The sequence below is a fragment of the Plecotus auritus genome, assembly GCF_963455305.1.
Source record: "Plecotus auritus genome assembly, chromosome: 8".
NCBI classification, from domain to species: domain Eukaryota; kingdom Metazoa; phylum Chordata; class Mammalia; order Chiroptera; family Vespertilionidae; genus Plecotus; species Plecotus auritus.
In genome coordinates this window covers 82,574,610-82,593,157 of record NC_137782.1, presented here as the reverse complement: position 1 = coordinate 82,593,157, position 18,548 = coordinate 82,574,610, and the positions used below count along the sequence as shown (strand labels likewise).

General features: G+C 43.6%; 1 protein-coding gene across 1 annotated transcript in view; it reads right to left on the bottom strand.

Moving 5' to 3' along the window:
• The window catches only part of CFAP61 (cilia and flagella associated protein 61), a 248,954-nt gene that overhangs the window by 151,336 nt on the left and 79,070 nt on the right, over positions 1-18,548 (bottom strand). Inside the window, exons 16-17 of the mRNA XM_080683048.1 lie at positions 13,771-13,977; positions 10,617-10,751 (exon numbers count right to left, since the gene is read on the bottom strand). Coding sequence (XP_080539174.1) covers positions 10,617-10,751; positions 13,771-13,977 — 342 coding nt within the window. The remainder of the gene's footprint in view (positions 1-10,616; positions 10,752-13,770; positions 13,978-18,548) is intronic.

Below are 18,548 nucleotides of genomic sequence, written 5' to 3'. Positions count from 1 at the left end.
AGATACCGAGGGACCGCTGTATTAAGCGAAAATCAAGTTTCAAAACACTATGTACATATGACCCTGCATTTAACTGCAGATATGTTTTTTCCCCACAAAAACATCATCTAGATGTAAAAACACCAAAATGGTAAATAGGTAATCTATAGTTAGAGGATTACAGATTTTATGGATTTTTTTCCCTATTGCTTTCCCTCCTAAAACTTCTACCATAATATGTACCGCTTTTGTAATGACATTTTTGTAATTAAGGGGGAAAGGTGGAACTTCCCTGGTCAGCATCTGCAGCTCTGCCTGTCCCCTTTGTCACTGTATATTCCCAGCTACTTTATTTTTTTTATTTTTTTTAAACAAAGCCTCCTGTGGGGGCTGCCAGGCCTTTCCTCCCTGAAGGCGGATTTGAAGAAGCCACTTAGCTGCGAAGGCCAGCTCCTGCCCAGGAGCTCAGGTCCGCCGGGCACTGGCTGGGCCTCGGCTTCCCGAGCCAGCAGGCAGCTGATGCATGGGGCACTTCTGGGCCTCTGCGGCATCATTACCCTGGCTCTGCAGGGAACAGAGGCATTTTTCCCCCTCCTACTGGGTTGTGCGAGAACCCGATCAGCATCCTGGAATGCCTCAGGATTTCTTTTCTGTTGGAAGCTGTGGCAGCTCTTTTTAAGAGCAATACCACGACTGGGAGTGGACTGAAACAAAAGACTTGCTGGTGGCTTGCAAACCCAGAAAGGCCTCCATTTCACCCCCGGGCTTTGGGTGGGTGTTTTCTTTGCGGCTGATCCTTCCTAAAAGTCCATGCAAGTCCCCAGAAGGGTGATACAGAAAAAATAAGAGCAGGGGAGGTTTTATTTTAGAAAACGGAAAGAACTGAATCTTTCATTAGTAGTGTGCCATCACAGAGGTGTGCAAAGCTCTGAGTGATGGGGAAGCGCCACTCCTGAAATCGAAAGGAATTAGCTGCATGACCAGCACTTCGCTGCTTAGCAGGGATGCCGGGCTGATCTAAGCATGATGGAATACAGAATGGTACAGCCACTTTGGAAAAGAGTTTGGTACTTCCTCACAGAGTTCAACATAGAGTCACCATATAATTCAGCAATCCTACTCCTACCTATGTCCCCAAGAGAAATGAAAACGTTGCTGTGGACATTCATGCACAGGTTTTTGCACAGGTTTTTATGTGGATAAAAATGTATGTGAATATTTAACCACATAAAAACCTGTGCATGAATGTTCACAGCAACATTATTTATAGTAACCAAATAATGGAGACTAGTCAAAGGTCCACCAACCAATAAAATGTAGTTTATCCACACAATTGAATATTATTCAGCAATAAAAATACTACAGAACAGATGAACCTTAAAAACACGCTAAGTGAAAGAACCCAGTAACATAATACCACACATTATATAATTCCACTTATACAAAATGTCCAGAACAGGCAAATTTATAGAAACAGAAAGTAAATTAGTCATTGCTTAGGGCTGGAAGTGGGGCTAAAAGTTGTGACTGCCAATGGCTTTCTTTTCTGGGTGACAAAAATATTCTCAAATTAGATAGTGGTGATGGTTGCCCAACACTGAATATACTAAAAAAAAAAAAAAATTATACTATTTAAATGGTGAATTATATGATATATGACTTATATGTCAATAAAGCTGTTAAAGAGAGAGAAAGAAATGAGGAAGGAGGGAGGGTGAATGGGAGGGAGGAGAAATATTATCCTATAATATCTATTCTAAAAAATGAGAATAAGATGTAGGATTGATTTTTGACAATACAGAGAGGTTAAGAAGTAACTCTACTTTTTTTTTTAAAATAAATCTTTATTCAGATTATTACAATTGTTTCTCCTTTTTCCCCCCATAGCTCCCCTCCACCCAGTTCCCACCCCACCTTCTGCCCTTACCTCCCCACCACTGTCCTCATCCATGGGTGTATGATTTTTTGTCCAGTCTCTTCCTGAACCCCCCCCCATACCTTTTTCCCCCTGAGAATTATCAGTCCACTCCCTTTCTATGCCCCTGATTCTATTATATTCACCAGATTATTCTGTTCCTCAGGTTTTTAATTCACTTGATTTTTAGGTTCGCTTGTTGATAGATATGTATTTGTTGTTCATAATTTTTCTCTTTACTTTTTTCTTCTTCCTCTTCTTTAAGAATACCTTTCAGCATTTCATATAATACTGGTTTGGTGGTGATGAACTCCTTTAGCTTTTTCTTATCTGTGAAGCTCTTTATCTGACCTTCAATTCTGAATGATAGCTTTGCTGGGTAGAGTAATCTTGGTTGTAGGTTCTTGCTATTCATCACTTTGAAAATTTCTTGCCACTCCCGTCTGGCCTGCATAGTTTCTGTTGAGAAATCAGCTGACAATCGTATGGGTGCTCCCTTGTAGGTAATTAACTGTTTTTCTCTTGCTGCTTTTAATATTCTCTCTTTGTCTTTTGCTCTTGGCATTTTAATTATGATGTGTCTTGGTGTGGTCCTCTTTGGATTCCTTTTGTTTGGGGTTCTGTGTGCTTCCTGGACTTGTAAGTCTATTTCTTTCACCAGGTGGGGGAAGTTTTCGGTCATTATTTCTTCAAATAGGTTTTCAGTATCTTGCTCTCTCTCTTGTTCTGGCACCCCCATAATTCTGATGTTGGTACGCTTGAAGTTGTCCCAGAGTCTTCTTACACCATCTTCAACTTTTTGTTGTTTTTTTTTCTTTTTGCTTTTTTGGTTGAGTGTTTTTTGCTTCTTTGTATTTCAATTCTTTGACTTGATTCTTGTGTTCCTTTAGTCTGTTGTTGGGTCTCTGTATAATATTTTTTATTTCAGTCACTGTATGTTTAATTTCTAGTTGGTCCTTTTTCATATCTTCAAGGGTCTCGTTATATTTATCGGCCTTTTCTAGGATATTCTTGAAAAGCCTTATAACCGTGGTTTTGAATTCTATATCCAGTCATTTGTTTTCCTCCATTTCTTTCGTTTGTGATCTGTTTCTTTGATGCCGCATTTTCACTGCTTCCCTGAGTTGGTAGGGTAGATTTGTGTGCTAGGTTTCCTATATGGCCCAGTGGGTCGGCCTCCCCAGTTAACCTGAGGTGGACACTCTTGGTGCACCCCTTTGTGGACTGTGTGTACAGCCTTGTTGTAGTTAAGTCTTGATTGTTGTTGGTATCACTGGGAGGAATTGACCTCCAGGCCAGTTGGCTGTAAGGATCAGCTGTGTCTACGCTGGGAGAAGTTCGGTGCTGGAGACAGCCTTATAGGATTAGACTTGCCAAATTGCAATAGCCTCTGTGCTCAGCTTGGGTGGGGTGGAGTCTCAGGGTGGAGCAGACAGTCTTGGCTTCCAGTCAGCCTTGCCCTTGCGCGTGTGCGCGCCTGCAGACCTCTGCCTTCCCCGGCTCCCGAGTCTCCGCCCGAGAGTCCAGATTCCCCCCCGTAAGAGCGCGGGTCCCCAGGGGCTCGCCTGGAACTGGGGTTCAGTGCAGTCAGAATTGGGGTTCAGTGCAGTCAGGAGCTTCGGACTCCCTTCTGCTAGGGAAAGCCTGTAGCAACCTCTACAGCCTTTGTGCACACTGGCGCGCGCGCCTCCGGAACCCTTCCTGCCGGGGCTTCCCCGGGTCTCCCCCGGGTCTCCGAGTCTCCGGGTGCCTTTCTCTCTACCTGACAGTCCAGACTCCCCCTATATGAGCCTGGGTCCACGGGGTTTCACCCGGGACTGGGGTTCAGTGCAGTCAGAACTGGGGTTCAGTGCGGTCAGGGCTTCCTTCCCCCTTCCGACAGAGAAAGTCAGCCAGGCTCTCAGCCGCCCTTCCCTCTGTGCACACAAAGACCCTTTGCCGTACCTCCAATTCTCTGTGAGCTTTTCTCTTTCCTTCTAGTTGTAGAATTTTCACTCAGCCAGCTTTCCTGTGGTTCTGGATGGTGTCCGTTCTTTTAGTTGTAATTTTGAAATTGTTGTGCGAGGCAGCAGTTTAGGTGCTTACCTATGCCACCATCTTGGTTTCTCCGTAACTCTACTTTTTAAAAAATATATATTTTTATTGATTTCAGAGAGGAAGAGAGAGAGAGAAAGATAGAAACATCAATAATGAGAGAGAACCATTGATTGGCTGTCCCACTGGGGATCCAGACTGCAACCCGGCATGTGCCCTGACTGGGAATTGAACTGTGACCTCCCGGTTCATATGTCAATGCTCAACCACTGAGCCATGCCAGCCGGGCGAGAAATAAGGTTACTTTTCACAATTTCTTGTCTTGGCACAACCTAAAGACTTCATTTTGCTATTCTATCACAGCCCAATTCTAAACAATGCCAAGGCCTGTCAATCATGCCACTAGTGTACACCCTACCCACCCCACCTCCCAACTAAACCTTCAGTCTCGCATCCTGGGCAATTACTTGAGCACTTTATAACAATACCATGAAGCCATGCACAACAAGGAATGGAACCTTGAGAAATTTATAGTGTCATCTACATATGGGATCATAATTTTCTCCTCCTTTCCCAGCAGCCACCACTATCATTTTGGAAGGTTTGCCAGAACAAGCTGATGCAACAAAGAAAGAAGGCAGACGGCCTGGAACAGCTGGTGTCCAACTGACCCCAGCACACCAGCCTGGACCGTGTGTCTGCTCCTCTGGCCAAGCCCAGCCAGGGCAAGGCTGGCACCGGATCAAACCCTAGAGTGAATGGCTCAGCCAAAAGGAAAGTCCAAACTGCTGTGGGGGAAAGCCAGTTATTGGTGGGTCACCTTTTGATTACATAGCTGGTGCCAAAGATCTGGGAGATTCCAAAAGATCGTCTTCCTTTTCTGTGGCTTGGTCTTCCTACAATAATCCTGTATAATAAAAGGGTAACATGCAAATTGACCCTAACGCAGAATGGCCAGAATGACTGCTCGACCAGTCACTATGAGGCACACTGACCACTTCTTGGTCCTTTTCCCCAGCCGGCACGCTCTGATCACCCGATGGCGAATGGGGAACCAGGGGTGGGTGACAGTGGGGGGCGGGTCTGGCTGTGGGCAGCCAGGGAAGATGGCCCTGATCGCAGGCCAGGCCTAGGGACCGTACCTGCGCACCAGTTTTGTGCGCTGGGCCTCTAGTTCAGGATATAAGCGCTTTAACTCTGTAGATAAGACAGTGCATATACAGTGGTTGAAGGTATAAAATTTGGCATCCAACTGCCTGGGTTTGTGGCGTGGTCACTGAATTAGCCTTTGCACATGTCATTTGCTCTCCCTCTTGCAAGCCTGTTTTCTTTATGTACATTGAGGATGACAGTAGCAGTAACTATTTAAAGTGCTGATATGAGGTTTAAAATGAGATAACTCATTTATGGGAATGCCTTTAGCAAGAGCTAAATATATTATTATTATTATTAGTTGTTATTGTTTCTTACTCTATAATCTTTCTAACAAGGAGGGATTATAATAATAATGAGAATCCACAGATTTATAACTCATTCTGATGTAAACATATATACCACGTATAGTACTGAACTAGATAGTGTTCAGAGAACTGGAAATAAATGACTATAGACCTTGTAATGTTTGTTTGGAGAAAAAACAAGAGCTCATGAAGGGATTTATATAAATTATTCTAAGGATTCACCATAAATTGGAGAAAATGCATTTCCCATAGGTAGCGTAAATGTGTAGGAAATGGCTGAGTCATGGCTTGAAAATGAAAACTTGACTCATGGTGGGGATTTAAAGTGGGTTAATTTCATTTCAAGAAAATAGCATCATGGCCACATAAATAATGATCAGTGCATATACAATGCTGAAAAATAGGGTTTATCTTTTTTAGAAACTTCTCCTAAGGCGATACTACCAGGCTAATTTAAAACACACACGCACGTGTGCACACAAACATGTGGCCCAACCGCAAGTACAACCAAGAGAAGTCTCAGTGAAAGTTTCCAAGTTTAAGGAAGGGGTTGGGAAACAATTAAGCTGGGGAAAACCTAGCAGGTGCTGGGAGAATAATGCAATTTCCCAGAGCAGCAGATGTACAAGTGAAACAGTATCCAGTTCAGTCTATCAGATGGTAATTATAGCTGGACTGGGTAAGCACAGCCAAGATGAAAAGGGGCAATTCAAAGGGTAACTGAATGCCAGTGAGTGACATCTTCCTGAGAGATCACATACCAGAAAAAAGCAGACCAGCACTTAGCCGTTAAGAGGGGTGTGTATGGGGGAGGGGTTGTTAATAAGCCATCATTTTTCTTTGGAGAAAGGATAAAGGAAAAACGGAGGCCTTAAAGAATTCATCAGCGGAGATTTAAACAGACCATCTATAATAATAAAAGTGTAATATGCTAATTAGACTGGACAGTCGAACGACCTTCCAGACGTCCTTCCTTCCAGACAAAGCCGCAGAGGCAAGCTGCCGTAGCTGGGAAGGCCGAGTCAAGCCGCCACGGCTGTGAGGGCCGAGCCCCTTGCATGAATTTCGTGCATCGGGCCTCTAGTCTAATAAACAACCCTAACGGAAATGACAGCAGTCACTGAGTGCTCTGCAAGTATGATTCCTAAAATGATTCTGTCATCTGAAAGATGAGGGATTTGATTCCGCCCCAAAAATTTTTGAAAAAGAGGGAGAGAGAGATGTGCACACTGTAATTCTATGAACACCGAAAACCAAAATGAAGAACTAACGTGATGAAGAACTAAGTGGATGATTGGAAGCATCTATTGATATGGATATTGAAGCAAGAATAGGAGCCGTTTAAGTTCAAAGCAGATTTTCTGGTGTTTAATATCACAAGTCAGAGTCGCTTCAAATCCCAGTGCTGGAAAGGGAACGGTGCTGGGGACCTAACTTATTCACTCCAGAAAGATTCTGCGGAGCGGGTCCAACCCCCATGTGCCATGCCTCCTGAGTCTGGCTCTCACTGCTGTGGGCCATGGCAGCCCTCTCCCGCCTCTGGGTTGACGACTGAACAGTCCCATGTTAATACTGACACTAGAGGGTAAGCTCCTTGAGGGCAGGGCCGGTCGCAGTCATTTCTGCACCCCTGTAGCAGGGCAGGAAGGAGGAGAGCAGGCTTGCATACAGATCCGCCCCAAAGTACGTGTGGGTCCACTTGTTTCAGCCTTTAATTAGCATGGCCTTTCCATGCCTTCAGCTAGATTTTGAGTATCTCCCAAGATCACAGTTCTCGTACAAGTGGGCCATGCTGATTTACTTAATAAAGAGTTGCCATTGCAAAAATTCTCAAAATGCAAAGGCCAACAAAGCTCATTCAAGCTAAGAAATTACTCTTTCAGGTCCATCCCACGGGGTTCTGGTCTTAGTCAGAAAAAGAGCCCCCTCTCTTGTCCAGGCATCTATCCTGATTGGCCATGGAGATATTATGGTGAATCTTTGGGGCCTACCTCTGTAATGTGTGATGAAAATCATTTACATGTTTTCCAGGTCCTTTCTTATGACCTGATATGGGGCAGGCTGTCAATTAATAGAAACAATAGGGGAGATATTGTGGCAGGAACACCTATTGTCCAAACCAGGCAGAAACGACCAGGGCCTAGGGGTGGGAGGGAGTGTATTTCCTGCCATGCGGTAATGAATTTCAATCACTGCTGGCTTGTGCCAGATTCAAATTGGCAACCCACGGAGATGAAACGCTTTCTATCCCATTACTCATGCCTGGAGGGATCTGTTTCCTGGAAGACTGGCTTCCCAGGTGAAAGAGAAGGGATGAACGGTCACTCTGAGGTGGTTTAAATCGGATAAAAGGTATGAACAATGAGTGCCCAGCGAGAGAAATATGCAGACATGGAGGGGGAGCTAAGGGGCCATCTGAATCTCCATGCACTGGGAGAGGGGATACAAAACATAAAGGTCAAAAGCCCAGAATGCATCTAGTAATGAAAGTGCTTAAGCTCACTTAGTTCAAGGCTGCAATACTATTTGCTCTGCTAAAGAAAAAGAAAAAAAAAAAAATCAGTGCACTCAGGACTGTATAGAAAGTCCTTCTAAAAATTTTCACTTGGCTCATTTCTTCTCCGATAATCAGCCTAAAACATTAAATCTACCTAAAATGTTAAAAAGAAAACTTTTAAATAATATAACGTAGTATTTTAACTTTTGAACATCCACGCCCCATCACATGTAGATTATGCTCTTGATAATCCTCTGATCAAACTTTCAAGATTTCTGAAATTTTTACTAAATCTAAATCTTTACTAAAACTTTCTGAAGAATGAATACAACAAGTAGCAGTAACAGTGCTTCTTTAAAAAGCCAGACTTCACCAATACAATGAACAACACAGCACAACGTAACAGGTAACGAGCATCAAGCTCGACCACAGGTAAGTGGTGGCCTTTCTGGACCAGGGATTTCAACAACCTGTCCTCTGCTCTGTCCTGAAATAAGCCGGGGCTCCGGGGGGACACAGAACACTTACATGACCACAGAAAAGGTTGTTAAATGTGAGCAATGATTTCATTCATTCCACTGGGGAAGTAATGATAGGATTGTTTTGAATGAAACACAATGTGTTCTCTGGCCATCTCCCACCGGAAACTCCAGCTTACCTCAACGTTGTCAGACTGTCAGACTCTGGGAGATGGGGCATGGGGAGGAGAAGAGGCGCCTGGTGCTCAGAACAACAGTGCTCTTGCTATTCAGGCAACAGCTCCATACCCTGCCCTCCGGCCCAGCCCTGCCACTCCTGTCATCAGCGGACTGTTCTGGCACAGTCACATGTTCTATCCATACCTGAAGGTGTCTGTCTCAGCAGTGGCTGCAGAAGGGTAGCGTCTCTCATCCTCACCTGATCTGACACAGCAGCTGCTTGCAGGTACTCTTACCTGCAGCCCCTTCATGACTGACAGATGCTCTGTTTCAGTGACAGGTACAAATGAAGCCACCCTCCCTGACCCCAAAGCTCTCTTTGCACCAAACATGTGGTCTTAGCTCTCATTCCAAAAGACTTGTTTCCCAGCACCTCCACCACAAATAGGTCACCCGGTGGTGCTCCCAAAGGTCCTCCGGATGGGCGTGGCACCCTTATCTCCAGCGTGGACAGAGCATGAGCTTCCAGGCTGTGGCCCTGCTACCTGAGACATGCCTTGGATCCTGGATGGAATGATGTGTCTGGAGATTGCGTCAAAATGATCAGGGGGGACGGGGAAGTGGGTGGGGGTGTAGAAGATCCAAAATCGGCCTAGAGTTGAAAATTGTTAAGCGGGTTGCTGAGTACCTGGCAGTTTCAGTGCCATTCAATATGTGGTCTGAGACAGGTGCCCATCACCAACGATCACTGGTCTATGAAGATGTAAGTGCAGAGGCTGAGAGAAGCATCTAGAAGCTTTCAGAGCAATTGGACAGAGCAATTCTATGTCTGTTAAATCTAGCAATAAAATAAGTAAGCTTGAATTTTTGTCTGTTTCTAAATCTCATTTTCCAAGGAACTCACTTTCTACAAAGCTATCAGTCTATGGGGGGTTGTGCAGTAAAGACAACGCCCCTCAGCGCAGACAGAAGCCCCGCTTTATATGCGGCCCCCTACTTGTGTACGCTTTACATTTCCTACAGTACAGAGTTGGTAGGGGGAAGAATTGCTATTTGTGTTTAGTCTCTACTCCAATATAAATTTAGAACTTGTCAGAAAATATAAATTTACCTTTTACAAATATACATGTAGATGTCGGACTGAAAGCAGCCTGGGTCACAGTGGGCCGCTGCCTCTGGGATCGGTCTTGGCTGGGGACCCCGCCAGGCATCCACAGTAAAGTGGGGGCAGTGCAGGGGCGCGCTCCTGCAGCGCTGGGTTGTCGCGAGCTGTTTATATTAGCACACCCAGCTCTGATGAGCAACTTCTTGGCTCAATGTTTGGAGAGTTTAAACTCTCCACTTTCCTTTTCTCTCTCTCACATGGACAACTGTCAGCCCACTGAGGGATTTTTTAAAACTTAGTTAAGTGGAAGTGTATTCTTCAAACACTACAAGCCTACATGTAAGTAAGTCAGCTTGACAACACCATGTGCATGGCTGTGTGTACATATACATGCCCACTCTTCCGTTTAAAGCGAATTGGATTTTATTTCTGTGCCTTTTCTTGTTCTGGGACTGTTCATTCCAAGGTCAAGCCTCCGAGCCACCCCAGAGCAGCTAATTCGTTCCTGTCAATCATCCTGGCTCCCAGCAGAGCTCACAAACCCAGCTTAGGACTCAGACCCAAACATCTTATAGTAGGTGCAGCCCGCTCAATTTTCTCTGTGAGCCTTGTCCGAATTGTGAATGGCCACTTTTGCCTTGAAAGTAACACATGATGGAAAGGGGGCTCTGCTTTTCAGCAAGGGGAAAGAAAACAGAACTAAGCTGGGAGGCTGGCTCCAGGCCACCTGTCCTGAGACACAGCAGAGCATGTGAGGGACCTTGGGGTGAAGGGAGGGGGAGGCTCCTTTCTTAGGCTTACTGCGAAATGACCAGCTGAGGGAAGGACTGCAGGGGAGCCTCTGCAGGGCACCCCTGGGAGGGCACGAGCGCCAGGCTGCCTGTAATTAAGAAGCAGCCTGCTCCCGAGAAGACGGTGCTGCCACCCCATCTGCCACGCCCGCCCGAGCTGGCACGGCGCCTCCTGCCTGCTGCCGCCAGCTACCCACCGGTTCCTTGGAGACCTCCTTTGATGGAGCGTTGATGCCGAGCTTTTCCAGAGGATAGACAATCTGTCGTCGTGGTCGCACGGGAACCAAGTAATGAAGGGCGGACGTCAGGGAGTGGGCGTAGGAGCTCTGGAACTGCAAGACAGCAATCTCCACTTAGGGGAGGAAATGTCAGAGCCTCGCAGCACAGATGCCTGCGCGTGGCTTCACAAACACAGAGCCCCGCACGCCGCCAAACCGGAGGGGGAAAAACCCAGCAAATAAACAAACACGCTCTCCGAGCAGAGGAATGAATTGCGGATAATGCCTGACACTAATGAAGATAATTACGAGAGTAATTATATTACTCTCTCTGTGGGAATGACAGATAAACAAGTGGTTTGGTTTATGGGATTTTCAGTACAAGTATTTTCCCCAGGAGGATATTCTTCTCCACAGCGAACATGAATCAGCTTCATTTGACCCCATTAAGCTGTGTTATCTGCGTCCTGTTAACCTTTGCGTGTGTGGCACGAGCTGCTGTGAGGAGGCACAGAGAGAAAAATGTCATCTGAGGGCAACCGAACGCAGATGTGAAAATCCTCCACTTCACTGGGCCTCAGTGATAAAATCAGTGTTTTGAAATAAAATGATGAAACTGAGGAGTGGGGGGGTAGGTGGGGGAATTAGATTATGTTATTTTGATTTAAATTAATACTAAATTATGACTCAAATTTATGCTTACTGAAATGAACTATGATAAATCATGTTTCAGGAGAATGCTTTAATATAAATTTTACTCAATTTTTAAAACTTGGCAGAGGAAACTGAACATTTCTTCCTTTCACATTTATGACTTCTTAGGGATTTTGGTGAAATTAATTCGGCGTTTCAAGCATTTAAATCTCAAGAGTTTAAACTGTGAAACCAACATTTTTTTTTATTGTCTGAAGTTTTACATATGTGTCCTTTTTCCCTGATTGACACCCCCCTCCCCCCCCCAGCCATTCCTACCCCGGGCAAGCCCTCACTGCCCCAGAGTCTGTGTCCATTGGTTATGCTAATATGCATGCTTACAAGTCCTTTTGAAAACAGCATTTTAAAAGATGTATTTATTGTACTTCATCTGGAAAATAAAGAAAATAAAACTAAACTGTAGGTGTAGTTTAATAAATAAGCTGGTTTACCTGTGACTTACTTGCTATTCTAAAATGCCCCCAGGCATTTCTAAGAGCTTCTAGAAGGGATTTATAAAACCCTTCTCCAAGGAAGGGTTTACCCACTGAACACAGACCCAGGAGCTCCCAGCCAGAGCTCCGCTTTTCCGCCCGGAAGAGCTCTCAGTCCATGTCCAGGGAGGATGGTGTGAAGGAAACCATCTTCATAACGTGAGCCCGGAGCTCATTCTCACTACTGTCGCCTGGGGACTTATTTACAGCAGAATCTGAAAATCCTGACCTAAATTATTTGGTACTGCTTCTTATGCTTGTTTAAATGTATATGTGTGAGTCGCCCAGAAGTGCAGACTGAGGAAATCTGTTCCCAAATTTTTCTGCGTCCCATATGAAACAGTCCATAGCATATTCTGAATCTACATAAATATATGAGCGTTCAATAGAATGCCTAAGATGCTGTTTGTATTATGCATGCAAAAGAACTTTCTACCAGCTTGGCACCAGCATGCAACACGATGAATAAAAACTAAGAGTTTAATATGACAACCCGAAGGTTGCCAAATTGGCAACTGGCCGATGGCAAACTAAAAAGAAATTGTGCAGGACCAGGATTTTCCAGCAAAACTGTTACCTGCCCATCTCATTAAGTTCAAATCTAGGGCTTTCCCACTGATGTAGTGCTGCATTGTGACAAAAAAATAAAAAAATCATCACTAAAACATGTTCTGTATCCCAATAAAACTCTTTTCCACGTTTTTCCTTCTTTCTTTCCCATTCCCTTTGTACTTCTCTAAAAGGCTTTTGTTATGTGACTGTACGAATACGCTTTAGAGTGTTTTTAAGTTTAATGAATAAGATCATTTAAAAAATACTTAGCTCACTTGTAGAAATATAACAACATCAAAGCTTCTAGGCAGAGCATGAGAAAGTTTTCAGTCATGAATGGGACCTGGGACAATTTCTACGTAGTCTGGTAGTGGAATCTCAAGCTGAGGACCAGGACTGCCAGTGATGGAGGAACAGCATGCAGGAAACAACACCTGGGAAATCCAGCTTGAAGAGGCCCTTCCCTGAGGAGCAACCAGGACACTGTAGTGAGTGTGTTCGTGAGTGCGTGTTTGTGTATGCACGTGCACGCATATACAGGGTGGGACAGAAGTAGGTTTACAGTTGTGAGTACGTGAAATACAGTTTATTCTTGTATTATTTTTTATTATATGATCTTCCATACAAACAACTGTAAGCCGACTGTTGCCCCACCCTGTATGTGAGACTCAACTAGGCACTTTGAACAAACATCTCTGCCTTCATGGAAAAAGATAACATATTAGCTAGTGAAAAGTGCTATGAAGACTAAAGCAGGATAAATGAGCGCAAGATGAAGAGCTTGCTCTCTGTGCACGCACACGGACATACTGTCTACACAGCAGATATGTGTTCATTAGAAAAGCATCAGCTACATAAGTGTAAAAAGTAGTGTGCAGAGTTCTATGGGCACTTTCTGGGACAGGTTAAGTCAGCATTATCCATCTCCACTTTTTACCCATTCCTTTCATGTGGTGATTACAGTGCTTATTTGAATGCTGTGACCACATATCAGTCTCACAGGATTGAGCTGCCTTTTCCCATGGGTTCATCACTCAAATGCTCTTTGCTTGAAGAACATGATAGGATCATTTTGGCTTTTCCCTAACGCATCATAAGAAATGGTTTGACTTTCATGTCCCTCGGAGCACTGTTGCATCGTTTTCAGTGTCTGTCTTGTCAAGATGGAAAAGCCAAGAAATTGTTCTACTAATTATATTGGTTGTGATTGTTTCAGAAATTCAAACCCTGAACCTTCACTGTCGTGGAAGGGCCAAACTCAATCTGGCCACTGAAATTCAGAGCCACGCTATAACCCAAGTCCACCGAGCGAGGCAGGAATAAAAGATGGCACACAGCACAAAGGGCACTGTGAGTGCTGACCCGTGGGAAACGTGAATGACAGCGTTTCTCACCTTGCCCTCCCTGGAAGCCGGGTAGATGGGGTAGTAGAGACAGGACTTGTGTCCTAAGCGGAAGATCTCCTTCAGGAAGAACTTGGTGTAGTGCCGGAAAATGGGGTTGATGGCGAAGTGAAACAGGTGTGCGTGCTCTTCACGCTGGTGGTGATTGAAGTAGATGAAGTCTTCAATGTTGTAATGGGATCGGATGTACTCTATATCCTGAAAAGGGGCGAGGAAAGGACATGTAAGAATGTGTTAAACAGCATGCATTTTGTGATACATACATTTTAATAAGTAGTTTAGGTACCATAGTAAGAAATATGTTTTTCTCCTGTGATTTACTACTTCATCCTCCTTGTTAATTTTTAAGAATTAAAAATTCTGTTTCACAAAAGCCATTGTCCTGATGGCTTGTCTCTGAGGCTGCATAGCTTTGGATTTGTTCCTCACAGAGAGCCTTGCGTCCCTGCTAGTGACCAGGTAGCGGGACGGCAGCTCTTCACTGTGGATGGGCAAAGGGGGCATGAGCTGGTCAGCATGACCGACCACGCATGTGCAGATGTCAGAAGCAGGACAACCCCCACCAGCATCCTCTGGACTTATTACTGATCCCGTCACTTATTAATGTGGAAATGAGTCACCCCACAAGTCACACACTTTGATTGGCACATGTGGCTGGGTGGGCTTATGATAAAACTGTGAGGTTGGATCTCATCCATAGGCATTCCTTAAACTTTTTATCTCTCTGTGATACCGTCATGTGCTGCTTAACAACTGGGATACACTCTGAGAAAGGCGTCATTAGGTGGTCTTGTCATGCTAACATCATAAAGTGCAGGTACACAAAACGTAGATGATACCACCTCTTCCTACATAGGCTATATGATACAGCCTGTTGCTCCTAGGTCACGAACCTGTACAGCATGTCACTGTACAAAACAACACAAGATTAAATCAAGCACAAGAGAAAATGATGCCATCAAGAGACTCAGTAAACCCGAGATGTTTAAGATAGCATACTGTTTTACAGCAGACTTTATTTTATTTTTGTTAATCCTCCCCTGAGGATATTTTTCCACTGATTTTTAGAGAGAGTGAAAGAGAGGAGGAGAGATAGAGAAAAAAATCAATGTGAGAGAGACACATTGAATGCATGCATCCGGACCAGGATATCCGGCCTGCAACTGAGGTATGTGCCCTTGGCGGGAAACAACAGTCTGCAGGCCAACGTTCTATCCACTGAGCCAAACTGGCTAGGGCCAGATTTTATTTTTTATAATAGAAAGAATACATTTTAAAGTAACAATTAAAAGTACAGCAAATATGTAAACCAGTAACATAGTTGTTTATTACCATCACCAAGTGTTATGTACTGTATGTAACTGCATGTGCTATACCTTTACTGGTATGACTGGTGGATTTGTTTACACCAGCATCACCACAAAAACGTGAGTGAGTACTGCATTAGGCTATGACATTAGGACAGCTATGATGGTGACAGGAATTTGTCAGCTCCATTATACCCTTATGGAACCACCGTCCTATATGCGGTCTGTCATGGATGTTGTTGTGTGGCACATGACTGTATAATTTTTTTAAATTTTTTAAATTGATTTTTAGAGATAGAGGAAGGGAGAGAAAAAGAGAAACATCGATGTAAGAGAGAAACATTGATCAATTGCCTCCAGCACGTGCCCTGACCAGGGATCAAACCTGCAACCTGGGCATGTGCTTTGACCAGGAATTGAACCTGCCAACTTTCAGTGTACAGGATGACACTCCAACCAACTGAGCCACTGGCCAGGGCCTGTATACCTTTTCACACTGTGGAAGGTAATTTAAAGGACTGGTGAGTGTTTACTTGTGCAAGGAAATACTGCACACACAGCTCCTACTTCTTCTGGGCCCGGCAAAAACCAGGGCACGTGACTCTCTCATGACAGCAGTGCACACACTTGATATGCAGGAAAAATCAAACCACATGCAGATTGAAAAGTACCTACTTATATTTCGTCTTACTTTTCACAGTAATAATGTCCTAAAAGCATACTTTCAAGAAGAGGAATTGGCCAGGCTGGCATGGCTCAGTGGTTGAGCATCGACCTATGAACTAGGAGGTCACGGTTCAATTCTCGGTCAGGGCACATGCCCGGTTGCAGGCTTGATCCCCAGTGTGGGGTGTGCAGGCGGTAGCCGAACAATGATTCTCTTTCATCATTGATGTTTCTGTCTCTCTCTCCCTCTCTCTTCCTCTCTGAAATCAATAAAAAAATTCTTTTTAAAAAAGAAGAATTGAAAAACGCAAGGAACTTTAAGCTGTGATTGGCAAGGCTGATGCTAGAAAATCCGGGAAAACTGTGAGGGTTGTGTCTAAGCTCCTCAAGGTTTCTTGTCTTTGTAGCACACACACACACACACACACACACACACACACACACACGCACATGCACATACACACATACACGCACACACACGAAACGGGGTTTGGGGTAACCAGGCCACTGGTGGTATCCAAGGGCAATTCTGGCAATGTCTGACCTTTCTGTCTGCATTGACCCCATACCTGCCTTTACACTTAACATGTTTTACTTAATTACCAAGGAGGCATCGCTCATTATAAAATAAAATGAGTAATAAGTGTAGGACTCAGAAATCAGTAAAAATAAAGAACCAATAGAGGTTATTAGCTCAAAACAGCAGATGGGCCATGTGCGTCTAATTTTCTCCCCATCCCAAATCCCTTAAACTTAAACAAAAAATTATTTCTAAAATAATGAGGGGGAGTGATGAAGGGACAAAAGAGTAAGGCAGTTTCACCTTAGAAGGAAACATACCAAAGTTCTCTACCACTAGGTGAACCCTTCCTACCTTGGTCCTTGCCTGCTGCCACCAGTACCACCGCCAAGCACCACAAGAGGAAGCCAGATGACTGATGCCCCCTCCCAATGAGACAGGGGGTGGGCAGGCCTCCAGTGACTGGAGAGAGGCAATGGAGACAACTGTCAAGCATACCCATGCCAGACAGCCATACTGGTAATCTGATCTGTCATTCATGACATGAACAGACTTTGGAGGAAAACTGACAAATGCAAAAGACCAGAATAGGGAAACATACAACTTACACTCCAGAGAAAACAGAGGTTATTTAGGGAACAGAAAGAAGAGAATTAAAAAAAAAAAAAGCTACTCAGTGTCCTCAGAGATACCAAAAAGGATCTTGAATGTAACAACAAACAAAGCGGCTACTAAAAAGAAACAAGAAAGAGACTTGGAAGTTAAATATATGAACCCTGAAATTAAAATTCCAATAGGGGGCCTGGATAATAGAAGAGACATGACTGAAGACTGAATTAGGGATCCAGAGCCAAATTAAAGAAATCTAGAAAAATGTACAAGAGATTAACAAATATAAGAAGAAAGTTAAAAGATAGTAAAGGATCAATTCAAAAAGTCCAATATCCATCTAAAAAGGAACCCAAGAAGAGGATAATAGAGAAAATGAAATGGAAGAAACAGTTAATGAAATCATAGAAGAAAGATGTTCCCAAGTTCAAAAGAGGCATAAGACACTTCTTGGTAAAATTTCACAAATTCAGGTATAAAAAGAAAAAAACATAGAAGAAGACATACCAAAGAGAGAGAGAAAACAAACAAGTATACATTTATTTATATCAGATTATATTTTATCAGTGACCTTGGACACTGAAAGACAATGAGAGTAAAAACATCAACATTCTGATGAGAAATAATTCGTATAAGAATTCTATACACATCCTGGCTGGTGTTGCTCAATGGTTAGAGTGTTGGCCCACACTCCAATCGAACCAAGGGTCGCAGGTTCAATTCCTCGTCAAGGCACATACCGTGTTTTCAGGTTCAATCCACAGCCCTGCTTGGGGCTTGCGCGGGAGGCAAATAATCAATGTGTCTCTCTCACATTGATGTTTCTCTCTCTCTCTCTCCCCCTCCCTCTCTCCCAGGCTCTCTAAAATTCAATGGAAAAAAATATCCTTGGGTGAGGATTAACAACAAAAGAATTCTATACATAAGCAAATAAATATTCAAGTGTGAGAACAAAATAAAAACTTCTTGTATATGTATGTACTCAGAGACACTGCCTACCACCCTCTCTAAAAGAATTACTCAAAGACATATTGAATCAAAAGAGAAATGAATCTAAGGATAAGGAGAGTTTGACTACATTAAAGGAATAAAGCCATATGAACATCTCAATAAATGCCAAAAACACATTTGATAAAATTCAACATTCACTCATAATAAAAACTTTTAGTAAACTAGAAATGGGAGAGAGCTGCCTTGACTTGATAAACAACATCTCCCAGTAACCAAAGCAAATATTTTACTAAATGGGGGGAAATGCAGAATCATTCCTACTAAAATAAGAAAAACCATAAAAGTACCCATTATAAACACTACTATGCGATGCTATTCTAAACATACAATAAAACTGGGGGGAAAAATAAGGTATAAACATTTTTAAAAGAAGGCGTGGCAGATTCTGAGTTTCCAAGTTGGCCATGACGGTATCTCCTGTCCCTCATGCTATCTACAGAGAGAAGCTGTCACATCGTGAGTTGGAGTCCATGTCTCCATCCCTGGAATCTGAGCCTGTCCTGGGACTGCTCTGACCAGTAGAATTATGGTAGTATGATGGGTCAGAAAAGAATCAGTGGAAAAGCTCTCAAAGCTAATAAGAGCCTTCAAAAAGCTGGTTGGATACAAGAATACAAAAATTAGTAGTTTTCCCACATATCAAAATAAACATTTTG